Genomic DNA, 21485 nt, shown 5'->3' on the forward strand with positions numbered 1-21485 from the left:
TTTACATTGAGTAGCTCAATCATTATGGCAGGTAGAAGCACACCCAAACAAGGATTTTGATGTGGCTTATGGCTTTGAATATTCCTATCAAAGGTAAGAATATTAGGTTAAAACTGTAGATTAAGTTAGGTGCTTAGTATTAACTATAGGTTAATAAAGTTCTAACCAGCCTACCTACACATAGGCCTACCACAGGCAGGGCTTGATCCTGCCTCATAGATGCAAACAATATGATTGGTTGTACTGTAGGTAGTATACTAGTGTAGGTAGTATAAGGTTGTACTGTACATGGTTCCAACAGTTCAATACACTGTTACAAACTTTTGATCGTTCAATGAATTCAGCAAATATGTGAGTCACATAAACACAGCTCCTGTAAACATGTTGCAGTCCATGGCAGGTTCCTGTAGCCTTGTGAGCTCACGCTGATCTTCTGAGCTCACCTTCTTCTGTGTAAACAATAATGTGAACTAAAACTCACAACAATAAACCCAGCAGTATAATCCTGATGGCGTGGCTGTGTGCGCGCTCCATGCCTCCTCGTCGCTGGGACTCCTAGAAGCGCTTGATCCTGCGTGTTCTCTGAGTAGTGAGGTTGGTTTGCTTCAGGGCTGGAAGAGACACACAGACAGAGAGCGCTTCATGCTCTACACACAATAATACACGTTGGAGCTGAGTAAACCCCCGGCACACACAGCACACCTCCCACTGAGATGTGTGCTCAAAATGGTTCAACCAGGAACTTTTGAATTTTAGGATTTAGCATGGGCACAGAGTAAGAACATGGATCATTGCAGGAACATCTGCTGGGGTCGACCTGAGAGCTACTGTAGCTTCCAGAGGGCAGCTCAACTCAACTGAACTTTATTTATAGAGCGCTTTAAAAACAACCATGGCTGCAACAAAGTGCTGTCCATGAGTAATCATAAATACATAAAAATACAGTAATAAGCAATGAAACAATAAAAACTATACAAGATAGTAGGGCAATTAAAACAGGAGCAAAGTCTCATGCCAGGTTGAAAGCCAAGGAATGATAATGGGTTTTAAGATTAGTTTTAAAAATGGACGGTGATGAAGCCTATCGAATGTGCAGGGGTAGGTCGTTCCATAGCTTGGGAGCAGCAACTGAAAAGGCTCTATCCCCCCTGAACCTCCGCTTTGACCTCGGTACCTCCAGGAGAAGCTGGTCCTGACCTGACATGTCCAGTTTGCAGGGCTGCCTGTGTGTGTGTGTGTGCGTCTGTGTACCTGAGAAGTCCAGTTTGCAGGGCTGCCCGTTAATCGTGAAGGACATGGAGCCTCTGGGATTGGTCTGGAAATGGGCCTCGATGTCGGCGCTTGACACCGAACAGCCGCTACCGCTCTGCTGCTGAGACAAACAACCAATCACATCCCCAGGCATGCTGAGATAAACAACCAATCACATCCTCAGGTCTGCTGGGATAAACAACCAATTATTCCTTTGGCGTTGGCCATACAGCGATATTAGTAGTCCTTATGAAGTTAAAGGTTTAGAGCCACGCAGTAGTACTAGTAGTCTTTATGCAGTTAAATGTTTAGAGCAGGTAGTATTAGTAGTCTTCATGAAGTTACAGGTTTAGGCAAGGCAAGTTTATTTGTATAGCACATTTCAGTAATGTAAGTTGTTCAGAGCTACTGATGCAGTAGTATTAGTATTTATTAGTATTAGTCTTTATGAGGTTAAAGGTTAGTTTAGAGCTACTGATGCAGTAGTATTAGTATTTATTAGTATTAGTCTTTATGAGGTTAAAGGTTAGTTTAGAGCTACTGATGCAGTAGTATTAGTATTTATTAGTATTAGTCTTTATGAGGTTAAAGGTTAGTTTAGAGCTACTGATGCAGTAGTATTAGTATTTATTAGTATTAGTCTTTATGAGGTTAAAGGTTAGAGCTACTCACGCTCTTCCTGAAGGTGTGCCACTTTCCGCTCCTCCCATCATACTTCCACCCGGGTGATTGGCTGGCCGAGGAAGCCCCGCCTACACTCTGGGAGGCCGACTCCACCGTATAAGATCTGTCCAATCAAAATAGGGAAGAAGAAGAAACAGGTCTTTGTGGCAGTCAGAGGAGGTACAGACTCAGTCGACCATGTCTGCCAATAAAGACACTATCAAGTGGTTTTGAGAGTGTGATTTGGATGTCAGCACAGCAACATTTTGTATCAGCTTTTATTGAAGAGCTTGTGGGTGATGAGGAGCTTGTGGGTGGTGAGGAGCAGACTCACCCCTGCCCGCTGGGTGGCTGGTACTTTGGGCGACGCGCGACCCTCCTCTTCCTCATTCTACTCACCTGCCGCATCTCTGACAAAGGAGCACACACATGAAGAACTGAGATGAGACTAACTACCTCAATACACAACACACACACATACATTATTGCATACATACACACATATATACATACATACATACATAAGCCAGGCTGGGGTCTGAAGTGGGTAATGTTAAGCCAGGCTGGGGTCTGAAGTGGGTAATGTTAAGCCAGGCTGGGGTCTGAAGTGGGTAATGTTAAGCCAGGCTGGGGTCTAAAGTGGGTAATGTTAAGCCAGGCTGGGGTCTGAAGTGGGTAATGTTAAGCCAGGCTGGGGTCTGAAGTGGGTAATGTTAAGCCAGGCTGGAGTCTGAAGTGGGTAATGTTAAGCCAGGCTGGAATGACGATGTTGAAGGACAGAGACTAGAAAGGCCTTTAAGATATGGGCTGAGTCAGGTCAAAGTAAACATGGCCCACTATTTGAATATAAGAAAGGCAAAATGTAACTATGCTCTTCGTTACATAAAGAGGAATGAGAACTCCTTGAGATCTGACTCATTGGCAGGATGCTTCAGAACAATAGTGTGCATGAGTTTGGGAAAGAAATCAGAGTGATTAACTGCAAGACCCCTCTACCCTCTAATATAGATGGAGTGAGTGGCTCTGATGAGATCTCCCATATGTGGCAGAAGCAGTATCATGAGCTGTTTAACTGTGTCAAAAGGCATGTGTTTGTTGTGGACAATGTAGATATTGATGAGGATGTGATTATTCCTCCTCCAGAAGTTCATAATGCAATCTTTAAGTTAGGAGACAACAAGGCATGGATGATATAACTGCACAACATCTGAAACTTGCAAGTAAGAAACTGTCCCTTGCTTAGTCTTTGTTTTACTGGTTTGCTAGTTCATGGCACCTTACCTGATTATATCCTATCTGTCCTGCTTGTGCCGTCATAAAAGATAAGGGCCGTGTTTCCCAATAAAGAACCTTCTTAAGGAACCCTTCTTAAGCCACCCTTTGTATGGGAGTTAAGAAGTACTTTGTCTTTGAAATCGAGAGTTTAACATGTTTTTGAATGATTTTTCACGGTGCCCACTAGTGGTGGGAGGGGTTAACCGGTAATCCGGTTAACCGGATTGGAGAGCTTTCAAATGGTTACTAATATAAATGCTAAATATACATGTTAAATGTAAATGTTAAATGTAAATGTTAAATGTTAAATGCTAAATGTAAATGTTAAATCTAAATGTTAAATCTAAATCTAAATGTTAAATCTAAATGTTAAATCTAAATGCTAAATATAAATGTTAAATATAAATCTATATCTAAATGCTGAATCTAAATGTTAAATCTAAATGTAAATCTAAATGTTAAATGTACGCTTTATATTCGGCGAGCTAATATGCAAATTTGCTGCGCCCGCCACCGTAGGACGCGGTTTGCGCTGGGTTCAGCGAAGAAGCCGCGGAGGACAACGGAGTTTAGTCGATTCGCAGAGGACAGCGCAAAATAGTCAGACTTTACGAGCGGGCCGACACTCGCCATTTGTTGTGGCCAGCAATAGCTATAGCTAGATATGTATTTGTCCCATGCTAAAAAGCGTGCGCTAACACTAGCCCTGTTAGCAAGGAGGAGAGCACCAAGGAAGAGGAGAGTGTGGGTGCATGAAACCCTCAGGTCCAGAGAGCAGTTGGGGGAACTCAGGCTTGTGAAGGAGCTCCGTTTCCACAGCGATTGGTTCCAGGTCTACTTTCGCCTTTCTGTGGAGCAGTTCAACAGTCTGCTGGGGAGAGTCGGACCAAGGATCTCAAGGATCCAGACAAATGACAGAGGTTCTCCAGGAAGCATGGCAATATGGATCACTCCCAGACAGTTTTAATGAATATCACTTATACCAGAAAGCTTTTGATAGAATGGAATGTGCTTTTTTGTTTGCAGCAATGTCAAATTTTGGGTTTGGTGATTTTGTAAATGGATTAGTTCTTTATTCACACCCTAGGGTGGCAGTTTTTACCAATGGGGTAATATCTTCATTCTTTAATATATCTAGATCAACCCGCCAAGGATGTAGTCTCAGCCCACTACTGTTCACAATCTTCCTCGTACCTCTAGCCACACTGATTAGAGAGGAGCCAAGAATTAAAGGAATTAATGCAGGCGGCAGGGAACACAAATTGTTTCTTTATGCTGATGACATTCTGGTACTGTGTGGAGATCCTGCCAACTCTGTAGCAGTGTTGTTGGAAGTTATTGAAGCATATTCCAAAGTCTCAAAATTTATTGGAGCAAATCAGAGGCTATGCCGGTGTCTCAAACATGCTCCCCTAATCTATTATCTGCATTTGATTTTAAATGGTTCCCGAAGGTATGAAATACTTAGGGATAGAACTGAGCCCAGATATAGGAGAAATTATCACCACTAATATGGAAACGCTACTCAATAGAATTCAAATTAATCTGGATAATTGGGGTAAGTTACATATGACTTTATGGGGGAAAGTGAACACAGTAAAGATGGTTATAACCCTGCAGATCAATTACGTAACTGGAATGATACCAATAAGTATTCCGCAGCCATAACTATTAAGATACAATAGTATGATAAAACTGTTCCTTTGGGATGGAAGGAAGCCAAGGATTCGTATGGACAAGTTGTGTCAGCCAAAGAAGAGAGGAGGTTTATCATTACCAAACATTCACCACTACAGTCTGTCCTTAATGGCTAAGCTCGCCAGACACTGGAATGGATATAACCTAGATTTAGATTGGATCTTGATTGAACAGGAACTTACCTCCCCATTTAAACCTCTTGAGGCACAAGTACCTCGAAAGGGAGGAAATAATAGGATGAATCCGATTCTAGCTCATTCAAAGAAAGTATGGCAAGAAATACATAAAAAATGTAAGATCTCTCATAATAATAATAAGTACTCATCATTATGGTATAACCCCAAGATAAAAATAGGTAAGGAGACAATTTACTGGGTCCAATGGTTAAGGAAAGGTATTAGAATATTAGATGATCTATTTGAAGAGGGTGATTTCCTCACCTATAGCAGAATGAGAGAAAAATATAATTTGGAAGGACGGGGCCACTTTTGGAAATATTTACAAATTAGGCACTGTATCAATGGAAAAGTTCTCCGTCAAGAAGAAAGCCCAGTAGAATGCTACTTTCGACTGCCAAGCATGTTACACAAGGCATCAATGTGGTATGAGCCATGTCCATGGGTAATTAATGATGGTTGTAAAAATCTTAGGATAATATGGGAAAAGGACTTGGACTGTGTGATTGATGAAGGAATGTGGGAGAGGATTCTTTCTGACAATGGACAATATATTAGGGAGGCCAGAGGCAAATTCATTCAATATAAAATTTTTCATAGATATTATTATACTCCAACAAGACTCAATGAAATGGGTTTAATTGAAGATAGTTGTAAAAAAAAAATGTAAAAAAGAACAAGGTACATATATGCATGCATTATGGGAGTGTCCCATGGTCTCTCTATGGGGTAGTGTGTTGGAATATATGGACGGTTGGTTAGAATGTGACCTGCCCAGATCACCAAAGCTATGTCTCCTTGGGGACAAAACTGTGGTGCCGTTGCTGAATAAATCTGCATTTAGGGTACTAGCGACAGGTTTAACAACGTGGCCAGGTTGATTCTTAGATTTTGGAAAGAGCCTCAAACTCCTACATTGAAAATGTGGAGGGAACAAATGATTGACACTATTGCATGTGAAACGATGTTGGGAAGACTGAACTGTAGAAGTGATCTGGTTAGAGAATTGTGGGATAGCTTTAGTACTTACATGATTGAAGGGAATAACTAAATATGATTAATCATATGTGGCTGTTAATGTTCCTATGCCCACTTTGCTGTGTACTGCTGTGTCAATGTCTGTTAGATTTCCTGCCTGTGTCTGTACTGTTTGTTTTGTTATATTGTAATGTTGTATGCATATTACTGAATGCAATAAAACTTTAAATTATATAAAAAATAAAAAAAAGGATCCAGACAAATTACAGAGAGGCAATTTCTCCAACAGAGCGGCTGGCAATTTGTCTGAGGTGGATGATTTTTGTGAAAATAAAATTATGCTTTAAGTAGCCCAGGCTAGCCTAGCCATTTAGCAAGGTCTGCTAGCTAGCTACAGTAGCTACCTGTACCACTAGCTAGCTTCAAGCTAGCTAGTCTTCTAGCTAGCTAGTTAGAAGACAAATTGGATTTGTCTTCCCTGCTCTGTTTAAAAACAATGCTTCATATAGCCATCTCTCAGGTTCTTCCATTTCACCTGTGGCCAGGTACCTTCAATCAATGACAGGATAATGGCATCAATCACCAGTAGCCAAGCAGGGACTACTATAAATTAATCACGTGATAATGCTATCACTAAAAAGAAAATATTGTTTTATAGCCTATTATCAGTCAAATAAAAAATTCTACAATAACAAAGGGCTAATTGTTTTTAAACAGCAGGGAAAACAAATCCAATTTGTCTTCAAGGTAGCTAGCTAGAAGACTATGCTAGCTAGTGGTACAGGTAGCTACTGTAGCAAGCTAGCGGACATTGCTAAATCGCTAGGCTAGCCTGGGCTACTAAAGGCATCGTTTTGTTTTCACATAAATCATCCACCTCAGACAAATTGCCAGCCGCTCTGTTGGAGAAATTGGCTCTCTGTAATTTGTCTGGATCCTTGAGATCCTTGGTCTGACTCTCCCCAGCAGACTGTTGAACTGCTCCACAGAAAGGCGAAAGTAGACCTGGAACCGATCGCTGTGGAAACGGAGCTCCTTCACAAGCCTGAATTCACCCAACTGCTCTCTGGACCTGAGGGTTTCATGCACCCACTCTCCTCTTCCTTGGTGCTCTCCTCCTTGCTAACAGGGCTAGTGCTAGCGCACGCTTTTTAGCATGGGACAAATACATATCTAGCTATAACTATTGCTGGCCACAACAAATGGCGAGTGTCGGCCCGCTCGTAAAGTCCGCCTATTTTGCGCTGTCCTCTGCGAATCGACTCAACTCTGTTGTCCTCCACGGCTTCTTCGCTGAACCCAGCGCAAACCGCGTCCTACGGCGGTGGGCCCAGCAAATTTGCATATTAGCTCGCCGAATGTAAAGCGTACATTTAACATTTAGATTTAACATTTAGATTTACATTTATATTTACATTTATATTTAGCATTTAGATATAAATTTATATTTTACATTTATATTTTACATTATATTTAGCATTTATATTTAACATTTACATTTAGATTTAACATTTAGATTCAACATTTATATTTAGCATTTATATTTAGCATTTATATTTAGCATTTATATTTAACATTTATATTTAACATTTATATTTAGCATTTATATTTAACATTTATATTTATATTTAACATTTAGATTTAACATTTAACTATCAAATAATTACTAGGCTACAAAACATCAACTGTGAAAAAGCTTACCTTATTTTACACAAATTTCACGCTAAATGTGGAAAAAGGGTTAGGAATCTGTGTCTCCGTGTCAGTTTTTGTATCTGTAGCCTACAGCTTTGTTGCTACAGCAGCGCTTGTTTATTAAAGCGTGTTTCTCTCTTCATCGTGGTGTTTTTGTCACGTTATTATCATTGATAGTAGGAATTTCTATAAGTGCACCTCTCATGCTTTTTGCAATTGCCTGTATCAAAACCCAGGTAACGTTACGCCTATTTGAGTCTCATTAATTAATGCAAATTGCTCAACGGGTAACCGGTTAACCAGAAGAAATATGGCTGTTATGCCGGAAAGGAAAATATGCAATTGCTCCCACCCACATCCATTGTATGACCTAAACGGTGAGAGAGCAATTATCAGACTTTCTCAAAAGTGCTAGTTTTGTCAACTTTTTGATCTGAACCATTGTATATGATCATAAGTTACCTTAAAACAGGGCTAAACATGCATTTTCACTTTACTACTCCTTTAACTCGTTCGGGAAACCTGGCCAAGGTTGGTAAACTAAACAGTTCCCAATATTACAGGCCTAGCCAGCATATTATCCAAAGTCCTGGAGAGAATCCTGTTGTACAGGCTTCAGAAACACATCCTCACTTCTGACAATCCATTTGGGTTTAAACATAAACATGGCACTGATATGTGTATTTTTGCTTTGAAAGAGATTTTAGATCAGACAACAGGCAGAATTCTACTGTCTTAGTTTTTTATTGATGCCTCCAAGGCATTTGATCGTATTAATCATGAAAAACTGTTTATGAAACTGTGTTAAAGAGGGGTTCCTAGATATCTTGTCAGAATCTTGGCATATTGGTATGCTCATCAGACCGTGAGAGTAAAATGGGGCAAATCAACATCTGCCTCATTCCATGTGAACAATGGTGTTCGCCAAGGCGCCATTCTTTCTCTGTTCCTTTTCAATATCTATATGGATTATCTTTCGAAGAGACTTGGTGCACGTTGACCAGGATGCATGGTGGCTGATAGTCTAAAACAATCACCTTATGTATGCAGATGATCTGCTCATATTCAGCTCGTGTACTGCTGGTCTACAACAGTTGTTAAGTCTATGTACTCAATATGGGATAGATTATGATATTAAATATAATGCCAAAAAGAGCAACATTATGATTGTTTGCAGTCGAGATGATCGCCGATCAAAGTTTCCGGTTTTCTTTTTATCTGGCTCTGCCCTCAGTGAGAGTAGCAAGGTTAAATACCTTGGGAATTTTATTTCTAATGATCTTTCTGATGACAAAGATATTTATAGTGTTGTAAATTGTATGCTCAAGCAAATATGTTGTGTGGTAAATGTAACATGCTCTGTACCTGTTAAGATGACCTTGCTTAGAACCGTCTGTACTCCTCTTAACACTGCCCATGTTTACACTGCCCATCTTAACACTGCCCCTCTTTACACTGCCCATCTTAACACTGCCCATCTTTACACTGCCCATCTCTACTGCCCATCTTAACACTGTCCATCTTTACACTGCCCATCTTTACACTGCCCATCTTAACACTGTCCATCTCTACTGCCCATCTTAACACTGCCCATCTTAACACTGCCCATCTTTACACTGTCCATCTCTACTGCCCATCTTAACACTGTCCATCTTTACACTGCCCATCTTTACACTGCCCATCTTAACACTGCCCATCTTTACACTGCCCATCTTAACACTGCCCATCTTTACACTGCCAATCTTTACACTGTCCATCTCTACTGCCCATCTTAACACTACCCATCTTCACACTGCCCATCTTCACACTGCCCATCTTAACACTGCCCATCTTTACACTGCTCATCTTAACACTTCCCATCTTCACACTGCCCATCTTCACACTGCCCATCTTTGGTGTAGATAGACAGAGTAGCCTAAGGTTGCGATCACACCAGAAAGTCCGAACCACATACATACATACAGTTTAAATATAAATTGAGGTGTTGTGAGTCGTCACGTGAGGTTTGGTGGGAGTTCTGTGTTGATGACAAAGATATTTATAGACAGTGTTGTAAATTGTATGCTCAAGCAAATATGTTGTGTGGTAAATGTAACATGTGCTCTGTACCTGTTAAGATGTCCTTGCTTAGAACCATCTGTACTCCTCTTAACACTGCCCATGTTTACACTGCCCATGTTTACACTGCCCATGGTTACACTGCCCATCTTCACACTGCCCATCTTTACACCAGGGCTCTAAGCTAACATTTTTCACTAGGAGCACATGTGCTCCTAAATGAAAAAATTTAGGAGCACAGAAAGAAATTTAGGAGTGCAACGAAAAATTTGAAATAACTTTTTTATTAGACAATTAGGGATATAGGGACAAGATATTATTAGCAAGGAATATGACAGGCTGTTTCTGAGCCAGCAGTGTGCATGCTTGGGGTCTGTCTGTTAAATGATTGGCTGTTTGTGTATCATTCGTAGCATGCTCCATTATCTAGGGATATGATAGGCTGTTTATGAGTCAGGAAGTGAGCATGTTTGGGATCTCTAACATCATAGCTAATGCTCAGCTGTTAACACAAAGCTAAAGCAGAAACACGCTTGGTTGAACAGCCAATTTTTGTTTAATTTGCACTCCCCCAACTTCGCTATTTTGCACTCCCCAAACTTCGCTAGCTATCAGACAGCCTACTCTGAGCATCCGTGCCACAAACTAAACCGGATGCAGATACAGTACCAGATGAGTTTTGGACAGGCGGGGTCTAGACAGGATCTGAATCTGATGGTGAATGGATGATGCAAGTTTACGTTCCAACAAAGGTTCCCACTCCATGTTGATAGTCAAACTTAAGCTTTCTGTCAAGTAACTTTACCTTCACAAACCATCTGGCCTTAGGGTTAGCCAACTTAACATAACGTTAGCTAGTACTAAACCTTTTGAATTATACCATATCAGCATATCATGCAGCTACAAAATTATCTAAAACACGGCTAGCTTACAAGCACACCATACCTAGCTACTAGCCTAGTTGCTGGGACTGAAACTGAACAAAGCAAAATTTAATGTTAGCTTGTGAGCTATTGAGCATAGTCTATGTTACAATGGTATTGTAATAGACTGTTAAGAGTTTGTTTCCGCAGGGACTGATTTGTGTGTGACTCAGTAGAAGTGAGAGCTGAAAGTGTAACGTGAGAGTATCAATAAAGTGTAAGCAGCTTTCGAAATTGCTTTAATCGTCCGTTCTGTGAGATAAGAGTTACGGCAGAATTAAACATGGTGACAGCGGAGTGGACACGTACCCGACGTGAGAAAAACCGAACTTTTGCTACAGAGAGAGATACCTAGCTAGTTTAGCGCATCGGCTAATGGAGGGCGTGGGAGTTGAGACTCGCGAGACAGCAGAAAAGATGGAAGGGCTGAGACGTCCGCAGACGCTATGCTGGGACTCTGGAAACCTGGCGAAGACATGGAAGTCACGGAAGGAGGAGTTTACACTCTATTTGGAACTTTCCATGCCCAATGCGGCCGAAAATGTGAGAGTGAAACTATTCTACTACCTCATTGGAGAGGTAGGTAGGGAACTCTGTGAAACATTGATGAGTGATGTGGAATTTGTCGGACTTGATCGCCAAATTTGATGAGCATTGCAACCCCAAAGTGAATGAGACAGTAGAAAGATATCGCTTCTTCATGAGGAATCAAGGTCAGAAAGAAAGCATTGACTCGTATGTTACTGATCTCAAAGTGTTAGCCAGCACATGCAATTTTGGAGAAATAAATGACTCACTCATACGTGACAGAGTAGTATGTGGCAGCAACGATACATGGCTGAGAGAGCGGCTGCTCAGAGAGGATAAGCTGACATTAGAGAAATGTCTACACATATGCAGAGCCACAGAGTTGTCACGTGAAAATAACAAAACCCTCTCAGGGAACACAGTGGAGGAAGTACACATGATGAAACAGACAGAAAGGCAGGAGATGGATACAGTGTCATGCAAGTTCTATGGAAAGACTCATGAAAGGAGCAAGTTAAAATGTCCAGCCTACGGAAAGAGCTGCAAAAAATGTGGTAAAGAAAATCACTTTGCAGTCAAGTGTAGATCCAAACTAGAGAAGGAAAAAAAAACAAGGAAAGTGCACAATGTGACTGATCGGGATAGTGAGGAGGAATGAGGACGTCATGAGTGTCACCACAAGAGGGAGACAGACTAGCGAAGACAGAAATGATAAGGCCAAACACAGCCAGCTGTTTGCAGGGATGATAATAGGCAAAGAACTTGTGAGGTTCCAGATTGATCGTGGAGCCACATGTAACATTATCCCGATAAACCTGTTAAATCCAGACACTAAACTAGAAAGTACAAAGAAAGTGCTTGTGATGTACAACAAGTCCAAGCTGCACCCACTGGGCAAATGTAAGGTAAAGGTGAGGAACCCAAGAAACCAGAAAGTGTACCAGCTGGAGTTCGTAGTAGTGAATGAGGACTGCAAATTGCCACTGCTTGGCAGGAAGGCAATGGAAGCAATGAAGCTGATAAAAGTAGAATATGAGAACATACTAGCAATCGATAGTATAGTGAGTGAGGAAGCAACACCTGAGAGCAAACTAAATATGGAACAAATAAAGACTGAGTTTGGAGATGTGTTCACAGGTGACGGCTGCCTAGATGGAGAGTATCGAATCGAGATCGACAAGAGGGTGGAGCCAGTTAAACTCCCCAAACAACGAGTTCCGGTGGCTATGATGACGCCATTTAAGGGGGAGTTGAGAGATCTGCAAAAGAGAGATCATCACGCCTGTGGAGAAGAGCACTGATTGGATCAGTAGTTTAGTCACGGTGCAGAAACCTAATGGCAAGACAAGAGTGTGCATAGACCCGCGACCACTCAACAAGGCACTGAAGCGCAGCCATTTCCCCCTGCCCACCATAGAAGATGTCCTCCCAGACCTGTCAAGAGCAAAGGTGTTCACAGTCTGTGATGTCAAACATAGATTCTGGCATGTGAAACTGGAGGAGGAGTCGAGCTATCTGACAACTTTTGCTACACCGTTTGGCAGATACAGGTGGCTCAGGATGCCTATGGGGATAAGTCCGGCTCTGGAGATATTCCAGCAGAAGCTGACCCAGGCGCTGGAGGGGCTGCCAGGCTTATACATCATCGCGGATGATATCCTCATCACTGGAGAAGGTGACACCCAAGAGATGGCTGACAAAGACCACGACAGGAAACTGAGACAGTTCCTCACCAGATGCAGAGAAAGGAACATAAAACTGAATGCGGAAAAGTTCAGATTGAGACGACAAGAGGTACCATACATCGGACACTTACTGACAGTGGAGGGGCTGAAAGTCGACGCTGAGAAGGTTCGAGCGGTGAGAGACATGCCGAGGCCCACGGACGTGAAAGGCATAGAGACTAGTCGGCATGGTGAATTACCTGTCTAAGTTCTATCAACACTGTGAGATACTGAGACAGCTCACTCATAAAGACAGCATATGGGAGTGGACAGAAGTGCAGGAGGAAGCATTCGGCAGGCTGAAGGACAAGATAGCTAAGGCGCCAGTACTCGAGTACTATGACCCAAACAAGGAACTTACGCTGCAGTGTGACGCGTCAGAAACAGGACTCGGAGCAGAACTGACCCAAGGTGGAGAACCTGTGGCGTTTGCGAGCAGAGCGCTGACTCAGACGGAAAAGGGCTACGCCCAAATAGAAAAAGAATGTCTGGCTATCATCTTCGGCACAGAGAAATTCCATCAGTACGAATCGGTACATACGGCCGGAAAGTGACTGTACAGAGCGACCACAAGCCTCTGGAAAACATCGCCAGGAAGCCACTGCTGAGCGCACCTAAGCGACTGCAAAGGATGTTGCTCAGGCTTCAGATATATGAAATAGATGTGACTTATGTTCCCGGGCGTGACATGGTGAGTGCTCAGGCGCTGGATCATTGGAAGCTGAGATAGAGACGGTTAATATGGTGGACTACTTACCAATCTCAGAGGAGAGACTCGGCACAATCCGCTCTGCGACCCGAGATGACAAAACACTGCAGATGTTACAGTAAGTGAAATCATATTGAAGGGGTGGCCGATGAATAAGAGAGACACGCCGGTGGATATCAGGCACTATCACTCGGTTCAAGAGGAGCTGAGTGTACAGGACGTAATCGTGTTCAGAGGGGAGCGAATTGTGATTCCAGACATACTCCATCACCTGCCGCAGACACTCTACTCACCTGGGAGTGGAGGGCTGTCTCAGACGTGCGAGAGAATACGTCTACTGGCCAGGAATGACTGAGCAGATCGGGACAGCCATATCCATGTGTGACGTCTGCAGATCAATGGACGCAAAGCAGCAGAAAGAGACACTGCACTCACACGAGGTGCCCAGCAGGCCGTGGGCCAAGGTGGGTACAGACTTGTTTACACATAACAAGAGACTACCTACTGACAGTTGACTACTACTCTAACTTTTGGGAGGTCGACCACTTACCTGACACAAAATCAAGTACAGTGATAAGGAAGCTGAAGGCTCACTTTGCCCGTCAGGGGATCCCAGATGTTGTGGTTTCAGATAATGGGCCACAGAACTCTTCCCAGGAGTTCGAGAGGTTCAGTCAGCTGTGGGGTCTTTCAACACCGGACATCATCCCCTGGCTGCCCCCAGAGCAATGGGAAAGCCTGCTGTCAAAACAGCAAAGAGACTTATGATGAAAACCAAGGCAGCAGGGGGAGGACCCATACCTGGCGATGTTGGATCACCGCAACACTCCATCTCAAGGACTAGACACAAGCCCAGCGCAGAGACTGATGTGTAGGAGGACCAGAACCCTGCTACCAACGAGGGATAGTCTTCTGCAGCCGGGGGTGAAACGCACAACGCCAGAGCAGATGAGACAAGTACAAATGAGACAAGCAAAATACTTCAACAGAACAGCCAAGGATTTGGACACGCTGAAAGCAGGAGGCCGGGTCAGAATTCTAGCCTTAGAACTGCACACAAGATGGAGAAAGGCGACAGTGGTGCAACCTGTAGACCACAGATCCTACAAGGTGGAGCTGGACACCGGAGCTGTTCTTCGGCGAAATCGACGACACCTTAGACGGGACAAGGGCACAGTGCCCAGGGCGCCAGGCCAGACTGTATCTGTTGAAACCCGCAGTACACCACATACTACCGCTACCCCAAACAGAGACATGGGGGATACACAGACTGTAACCACTAGATCTGGTCGAGTAGTTGTTAGACCAGGATACCTCATGGACTATGCATGCTGAGCTGTTTTATGCACAGAGTGTGTTAGAAAAAGGAAAAAAGGATGTATATATTTTGTTATACTGGTTCGATAGTGCTATAGTTTCGGTATTGCTTTACTATTTTGATTTGAGATGTCAATAAGAGAAGGGGTAAAGTGAATGTTGAATGCAAAAAAGCATTGTTTGGTTAATTTAGTGTAGTCCCTCGACAGAGCTCAGAGGAAGATTCGCAGTAGGAAGAAACAAATGTATTGTTGTTGGTTAGCTGTGGTTAATGTCAATATATGACACAAAATATAATAAGCCACTTACTTGATTTAGGTTAATTTATTGAAAAGAGTTTTCAACTTTTAGTTCATTAAAAGAAAAGGGATGTTACAATGGGATTGTAATAGACTGTTAAGAGTTTGTTTCCGCAGGGACTGATTTGTGTGTGACTCAGTAGAAGTGAGAGCTGAAAGTGTAACGTGAGAATTTATCAATAAAGTGTAAGCAGCTTTAGAAATTGCTTTAATCATCAGTTCTGTGAGATAAGAGTTACAGCAGAATTAAACAGTCTACAGCCAAACAGGGGCGTCCAATAGTAGCTAGCTGGCTAGCTAGCTAGTTTCTTTCTTTTTTTTCTCTTAAGGCTTAAGCTAGCCAGCTAACTTTAGTCTATGCTATATCTAGATAGCTCACTAGCTAATGTTACAGTAGCTAGTTTTGTTTTTCATTGTTCTCAGTCCCAGCAGCTTGTAGGCTACACCACACCATACCTTGTAGGCTAACATTCTCACTATGTTATCCTCGGACAAGCCCTTAAGCAAAATTTCCAGTCATCTCGATCGTCCATGCACCAGTACTTTCCAATATAAACGTTTAGATTTGTGCACCTTGTGTCTGACTGTATTCAACTAGCTTGGCTATGTATTCAAACGAAAACCTATAGCTTGAGCCCCAACTAGCTTTAATGAAAACATTTACTTTGGGAGAGGCCAAGTAGACTAACATTAGGCCTACTCTTTCCTTCGTTTACTTCTTACCCATGCCATGATTAACCTGGCGCGCGGAGAAAAAAAATACTGGGAGAATCGCAAACCTGCTTTTGATTTCGAAGTTTGAAGTTGAAAGCTCATTTCGATTTTGAATTTAAATCGTGACACCCTAATCCTACCCATGTGTTAGCATTTTTAAGACTTTTGAAAGATTGATGTAAGACATGTTAATACCAATTAAGGCCTTATTTTAAGATGAATGAATTCAATGACTTTTAAGACTTTTTAAGGATCTGCGGGAACCCTGTGTGTTGAGTCATTGTGTGAGGTTTGGTGGGAGTTCTGTGAGGGTATCTATCTATCCCACCTCTGAATCTGATCTCGAAGGTGTCAGCGCCGATGTTGAAGGTGAAGGAGCTCCTAGGGCTGCTCTGGAACTTCCCCTCAATCTCAGAGCTCTGCACGGGGCCGGCGTTGCCTTTGGAATCCTGGGACACAAAGCCCTTCCTGTCGCTGAAATTCCTTTAACAAGCTCATCAATTTCATTTCCTTCTAGACTATAAATAAGGTCATATACTAACTTAGAATACAACCACTTTGTCAGCAATATTTGGAAAAATTTCTGAAACGCCGTCTGTGCCAGGTTTGCTCCCCGTCATCAAGGTTTGGTGAACGGTGAGTTGGTCCCTGGTTCTACACTACCTTTTGTCCGTATTTTATCCATCCATGGCTGCTCTTGTAGTACCAGATCCACTCTGTCTGCTGGGCCTCTAGGCGTCGCACCCGCAGATGTTTCCCCAAGACTCTCATCTTCCTGAAGTCAATACTCACCCCCCTGGAACCAGAGGGAGGAGAGCGTCAGACCTACTAGCACCACACAACACAAGGCTCTGGAGTGGACAACCAGCTCAGTGGGCTGCTGCTTGTCAACCCGTCCAATTTTATAGTTGTATTTCCTTCTCTTACCCGAAGGGGGTGTTGTAGATCTTGATCCCCTTCACGTGGGGCAGTGAGTACTGGGCTTCCACTATGTGATGGTTGGCCAGGTCTCTCCAGCCATCTCCATCGTCCAGCTGCCACTGGTAGGGTCGGCCATCTTCCAGCTTCCTCGCTGTAGGAGGTGAAACAACATGGACGCTGCAGTACACCTCAGTCCTGATGGCGTTCGCAAAGTTCCACGCTCATAATTTAAGACAAGCTGGCAAACTCTTACAAAGCTGACACTCCTCATTTCCTCGTTCATTTATTATTCAGTTATTCACACTGTCCATCTAGAGGAGAGGACAGGAGAGGAGAGCACAGGACAGGGGGGGACAGGAGAGCACAGGACAGGGGGGGACAGGAGAGGACAGGACAGGAGAGCACAGGACAGGGGGGGACAGGAGAGGACAGGAGAGGAGAGCACAGGACAGGGGGGGACAGGAGAGGACAGGAGAGCACAGGACAGGGGGGGGCAGGCGAGGACAGGACAGGGGGGGACAGGGGAGGACAGGACAGGAGAGCACAGGACGGGGGGACAGCAGTGGACAGGACAGGGGGGAGACGGGAGAGGACAGGACAGGGGGGGACAGGAGAGCACAGGACAGGAGTGGATAGGAGAGGACAGGACAGGGGGGGGCGGGAGAGGACAGGACAGGGGGCACAGGAGAGGACAGGACAGCACAGGGGGGGACAGGAGTGGATAGGAGAGGACAGGACAGGGGGGACGGGAGAGGACAGGACAGGAGAGCACAGGACAGGGGGGGACAGGAGAGGACAGGACAGGCGGGGACAGGAGAGGACAGGACAGGCGGGGACAGGAGAGGACATGAGAGCACAGGACAGGGGGGGACAGGAGTGGACAGGAGAGGACAGGGGGGACAGGAGAACACAGGACAGGGGGGGACAGGAGTGGCCAGGTGAGCACAGGACAGGGGGGGACAGGAGAACACAGGAGAGGACAGGAGAGGAGTGGCCAGGAGAACACAGGACAGGGGGGGACAGGAGAGGACAGGACAGGGGGGACAGGAGTGGCCAGGAGAGGAGTGGATAGGAGGTAGAGATGTGCACAACTCACATTTTTTATAGTCGATTGATAGTTTTTGGCCGACATTTGAAAGATTTGATTCCAACGTTTTAAAATTAGTGTTTATTTGAATGAAAAAAGGGTAAGACTACAATTGCAATCGATATAGCGCTACAGAACAGATGATGCATGACATTAGTTCAGTTCAATTTAAGTATTATTTAAAGGACGTGTGTATTTGAATTAAAAAATATTAATGACCACAATTTGCCCAAAATCGATTGGTGACCAAAAATCAACTTTGACCGTGATGAATGATTAATCGATTAATTGGACCCAGCCCTAATAGGAGGGAAGGAGAGGAGAGAGGAGATGAGGGTGGCGGAGAGGAGGGGAGGTGGTTGGAGATGGGAGGGGGAAGGAGATGTGATTGGAGGGGAGGAGAGGAGAGGTGATTGGAGGGAAGAGGAGAGGAAAGGAGAGGTGATTGGAGGGGAGAGGTGATTGGAGGAGAGAGGAGAGGGAAGGAGAGGAGAGGTGATTGGAGGAGAGAGGAAAGGGAAGGAGAGGTGATTGGAGGGGAGAGGTGATTGGAGGAGAGAGGAGAGGGAAGGAGAGGAGAGGTGGTTGGAGGGGAGGTGATTGGAGGAGAGAGGAGAGGAGAGGTGATGGAGGGGAGAGGAGATTGGAGGAGAGGAGATTGGAGGACATCCAGACAGTCCCTCAACACACCTCTGGAGGAGGATCTGTTCCTCTCCCCCCGGCGGTCTCCATGGCGACCAGAGGCAGCAGGTCTGGCGGTCTGAGGGTGCGCCAGCCGACAGCCGTCCCCATGGCGACAGCTCCCTCTCAGGCCATACTTACAGAAGTGAAGGTAGCGACATGTCTGTCCGTCCCGACAGAACCCGCGGTTGTAGAACTTGCAGGGTTCCGCCTGACAGAACACAGTTCGGCATTCGAGGTGATCGACTTTGATCGATTTTTGAATTTTAGCAGACAATAAGTGCATTTGTCTGGAGTGGTCTGGGGGGGGGGGGGGGACTCACCTGGCAGTGGTCTGAGGGGGGGGGGGGGGGGGGACTCACCTGGCAGTGGTCTGAGGGGGGCTGGGGGGGCTGTCCCTGTGGCTCTGCTGCATCACTGTCTGAGCAGGTGTCCCCAGAGTCTGTGGAGCTCAACTCCTCTTGGCCGTCCTCCTGGTCTGTAGAAGAAGAGGTCTGGTCTGTATAAAAGAAGATTATAAAAGGCTTGGTTATGATGATTAGACCTACAGTAACTGGCACAGCTGACTAACAAGACTGCATCTAATAATGTATTCTTGTTCGAGGCTGTGGTGAATAAAAAACGGCCACTTATAAACACTAATAATCCTACTTGGGACGTAACTAGTTATCAGAAACAAGTTAGTCTGTCATCCGGATGAATATAGCACTAGCTTTGGAATGTGTTTCAGGAAGCATAAAGAAGCAGGCTGTGCTGGTCCTAACTGAGCTCCGTGGTTCCGTCTTTTCCAAATCTCTCTGCTGCCCCCTACTGGCGAAAACTAATACCTGCACATTATGGCCCCTTGAGTTTCTAACCCACCCAGACAACGTTCGGGACTGACAAACAGCTTCTAAAATGTATCTTCGTTTGGTATGTTAAAGCACAGTAGGCAATGTGCACTATATTGTCCATTTGATATTGACTGATAATGGAAAGACGCACTAGGCCAAAAACAAAACAAACGAAACAAAACCGGTCACCAACTTATAGTTCGTTTATAACTGGGAGGTGGCAAATTGCGACTTGCTAGGAATTATTAAATAAAACACCGCATGAACTCGCACTTCCTCGTCGCTAATTCGGATATGTTTCTCAGCCCCCAGTTGCTCGAATGCACTAGATATAACTAGGTAACTGTGATATAATGGTATATAGCTCGAATGCACACAGGTCGGAGGTAGGTATTTTGCCACTTGCGACTTGCCACCTCCGACCACAAACGAACGCACCATAACTAGGTAACTGTGATATAATGGTATATAGCTCGAATGCACACAGGTCGGAAGTAGGTATTTTGCCACTTGCGACTTGCCACCTTCGACCACAAACGAATGCACCATTAATGCGCCAATTATGGCTATTCAGACAGTCATTCAATCAAATACGGTGAATTCAAATCGTACAGATTAAAACTCATGATTGATCACTAGGTCACCCTCGAATCAGTAGGCTATGAATCGATTCCCAGCACCGCTGTCTTACCACTGTCTGCGATGTTGGAAGCCATGGGGAAGATCTTGCCTAACTTACGGTTTCGTTTTCAGTGAAATCACTGAAGGTTTTGGTTCGGTACCACGTGGCAACAAACAAGTCAAACCACTTATGCCCGTAATGCTCCAAAATAATTAATATTAATTTTTGTTTTGTTTTTTTAAATTGTTCATAACCACATTGCAAATAAATGGCAGTTAACAGTTTCAGTGAAGACTATGAGTGAACTGATGCAATTGACTGCTGAAAGTAAATATATTCATAAATGTAATTCCCCCAATTTGCTAACCTGGCGTCTCACGAGGATAACCAATTACAATTTTGCAATAACAAAATAATTTCAGACTGTAGGCTATCTTGAATTTATCTTGATCTACATACTCCGTCCTACAGGTGGCGGTAAAACTCTTCCAGTTCCCAGTGAAGACCAAAGAAAAAGAAACAAGGGACCTACGAAGGAGAAGAGAGCCATTTCTACTGCGAAGTATACACACTTGAATCCGCGACACTCTATGACATTTTGTTCGGAATGGATAATATCTTGGATCACCTGTATACTACGACCACATATGACAAACACAACCCCGTTGAATTCACCTACAAACGTACGTTATTTTCCCACTATCATTCAGGGAACGTTAGTTGAAAAATGAGCTAGTCATGCCCGTTAGCCTAGCTGTAGTGCACACCTGCTATTGCATGCTACCTCAGAGGGGGCGAACATCGACTTGACTTCAAGTAATCACCTTTTTTGAATGAACATTTTTTTTTATGGAAATCTATTTTTGTGTTGCAAACTTAAGTTGCATTTTCATTGAAAAGCGCATATAGCTACAGCACACATATATCAACTTTAGGAGCAATGTATTTAGAAAGTTATTTTCATATGACAATCTTTAATTAGACCTACTTTTTAGATTTTACAGTTATTTACGTGTCTGTAAAAGAATATTCTGTGCCTCTGGACTTCATGATGCCATGTGACCTTCATTTGTAGGACTATCTCTATAACCTATTCATGAAATCTTCATTTTTCCCAGTGAGTGCAAAGGAAATTGAGGATCTGGTGAAACTGCGTGTATCAAATCAGCACCTCTTTTCTGGGAGAAGAAATGCAGCTAAGTATGCCTGGAGGTAAGTTTATTTCCTAAGACCCAACTTTACCCAAGGTAGCAGTTCAAGTGCACTGAAAAAAAAATCTGAAAATGTAATGTAAAAAAAATAGAGGTCTACTTTACAGCTGTAGCTCAGGAGG

The 21485-nt window shown here is 43.8% G+C and overlaps 1 protein-coding gene across 1 annotated transcript; it reads right to left on the minus strand.

The window, feature by feature from the left end:
* Window positions 1-480: 480 nt before the first annotated feature.
* LOC311317039 (uncharacterized protein) lies at window positions 481-20276 on the minus strand. The gene is made up of 10 exons (XM_084448037.1): window positions 20222-20276; window positions 19060-19196; window positions 18707-18908; window positions 16936-17080; window positions 16672-16804; window positions 16337-16457; window positions 2249-2324; window positions 1924-2038; window positions 1252-1369; window positions 481-611 (listed from the first exon to the last, which is right to left on the minus strand). The coding sequence occupies exons 1-10, from the start codon at window positions 20244-20246 to the stop codon at window positions 556-558; spliced, it is 1128 nt and encodes a 375-aa protein (XP_084304163.1). The 5' UTR covers window positions 20247-20276; the 3' UTR covers window positions 481-555.
* Between the last annotated feature and the right edge of the window lie 1209 nt (window positions 20277-21485).

This window comes from Borostomias antarcticus, assembly GCF_949987555.1.
Source record: "Borostomias antarcticus genome assembly, chromosome: 13".
Taxonomy (NCBI): domain Eukaryota; kingdom Metazoa; phylum Chordata; class Actinopteri; order Stomiiformes; family Stomiidae; genus Borostomias; species Borostomias antarcticus.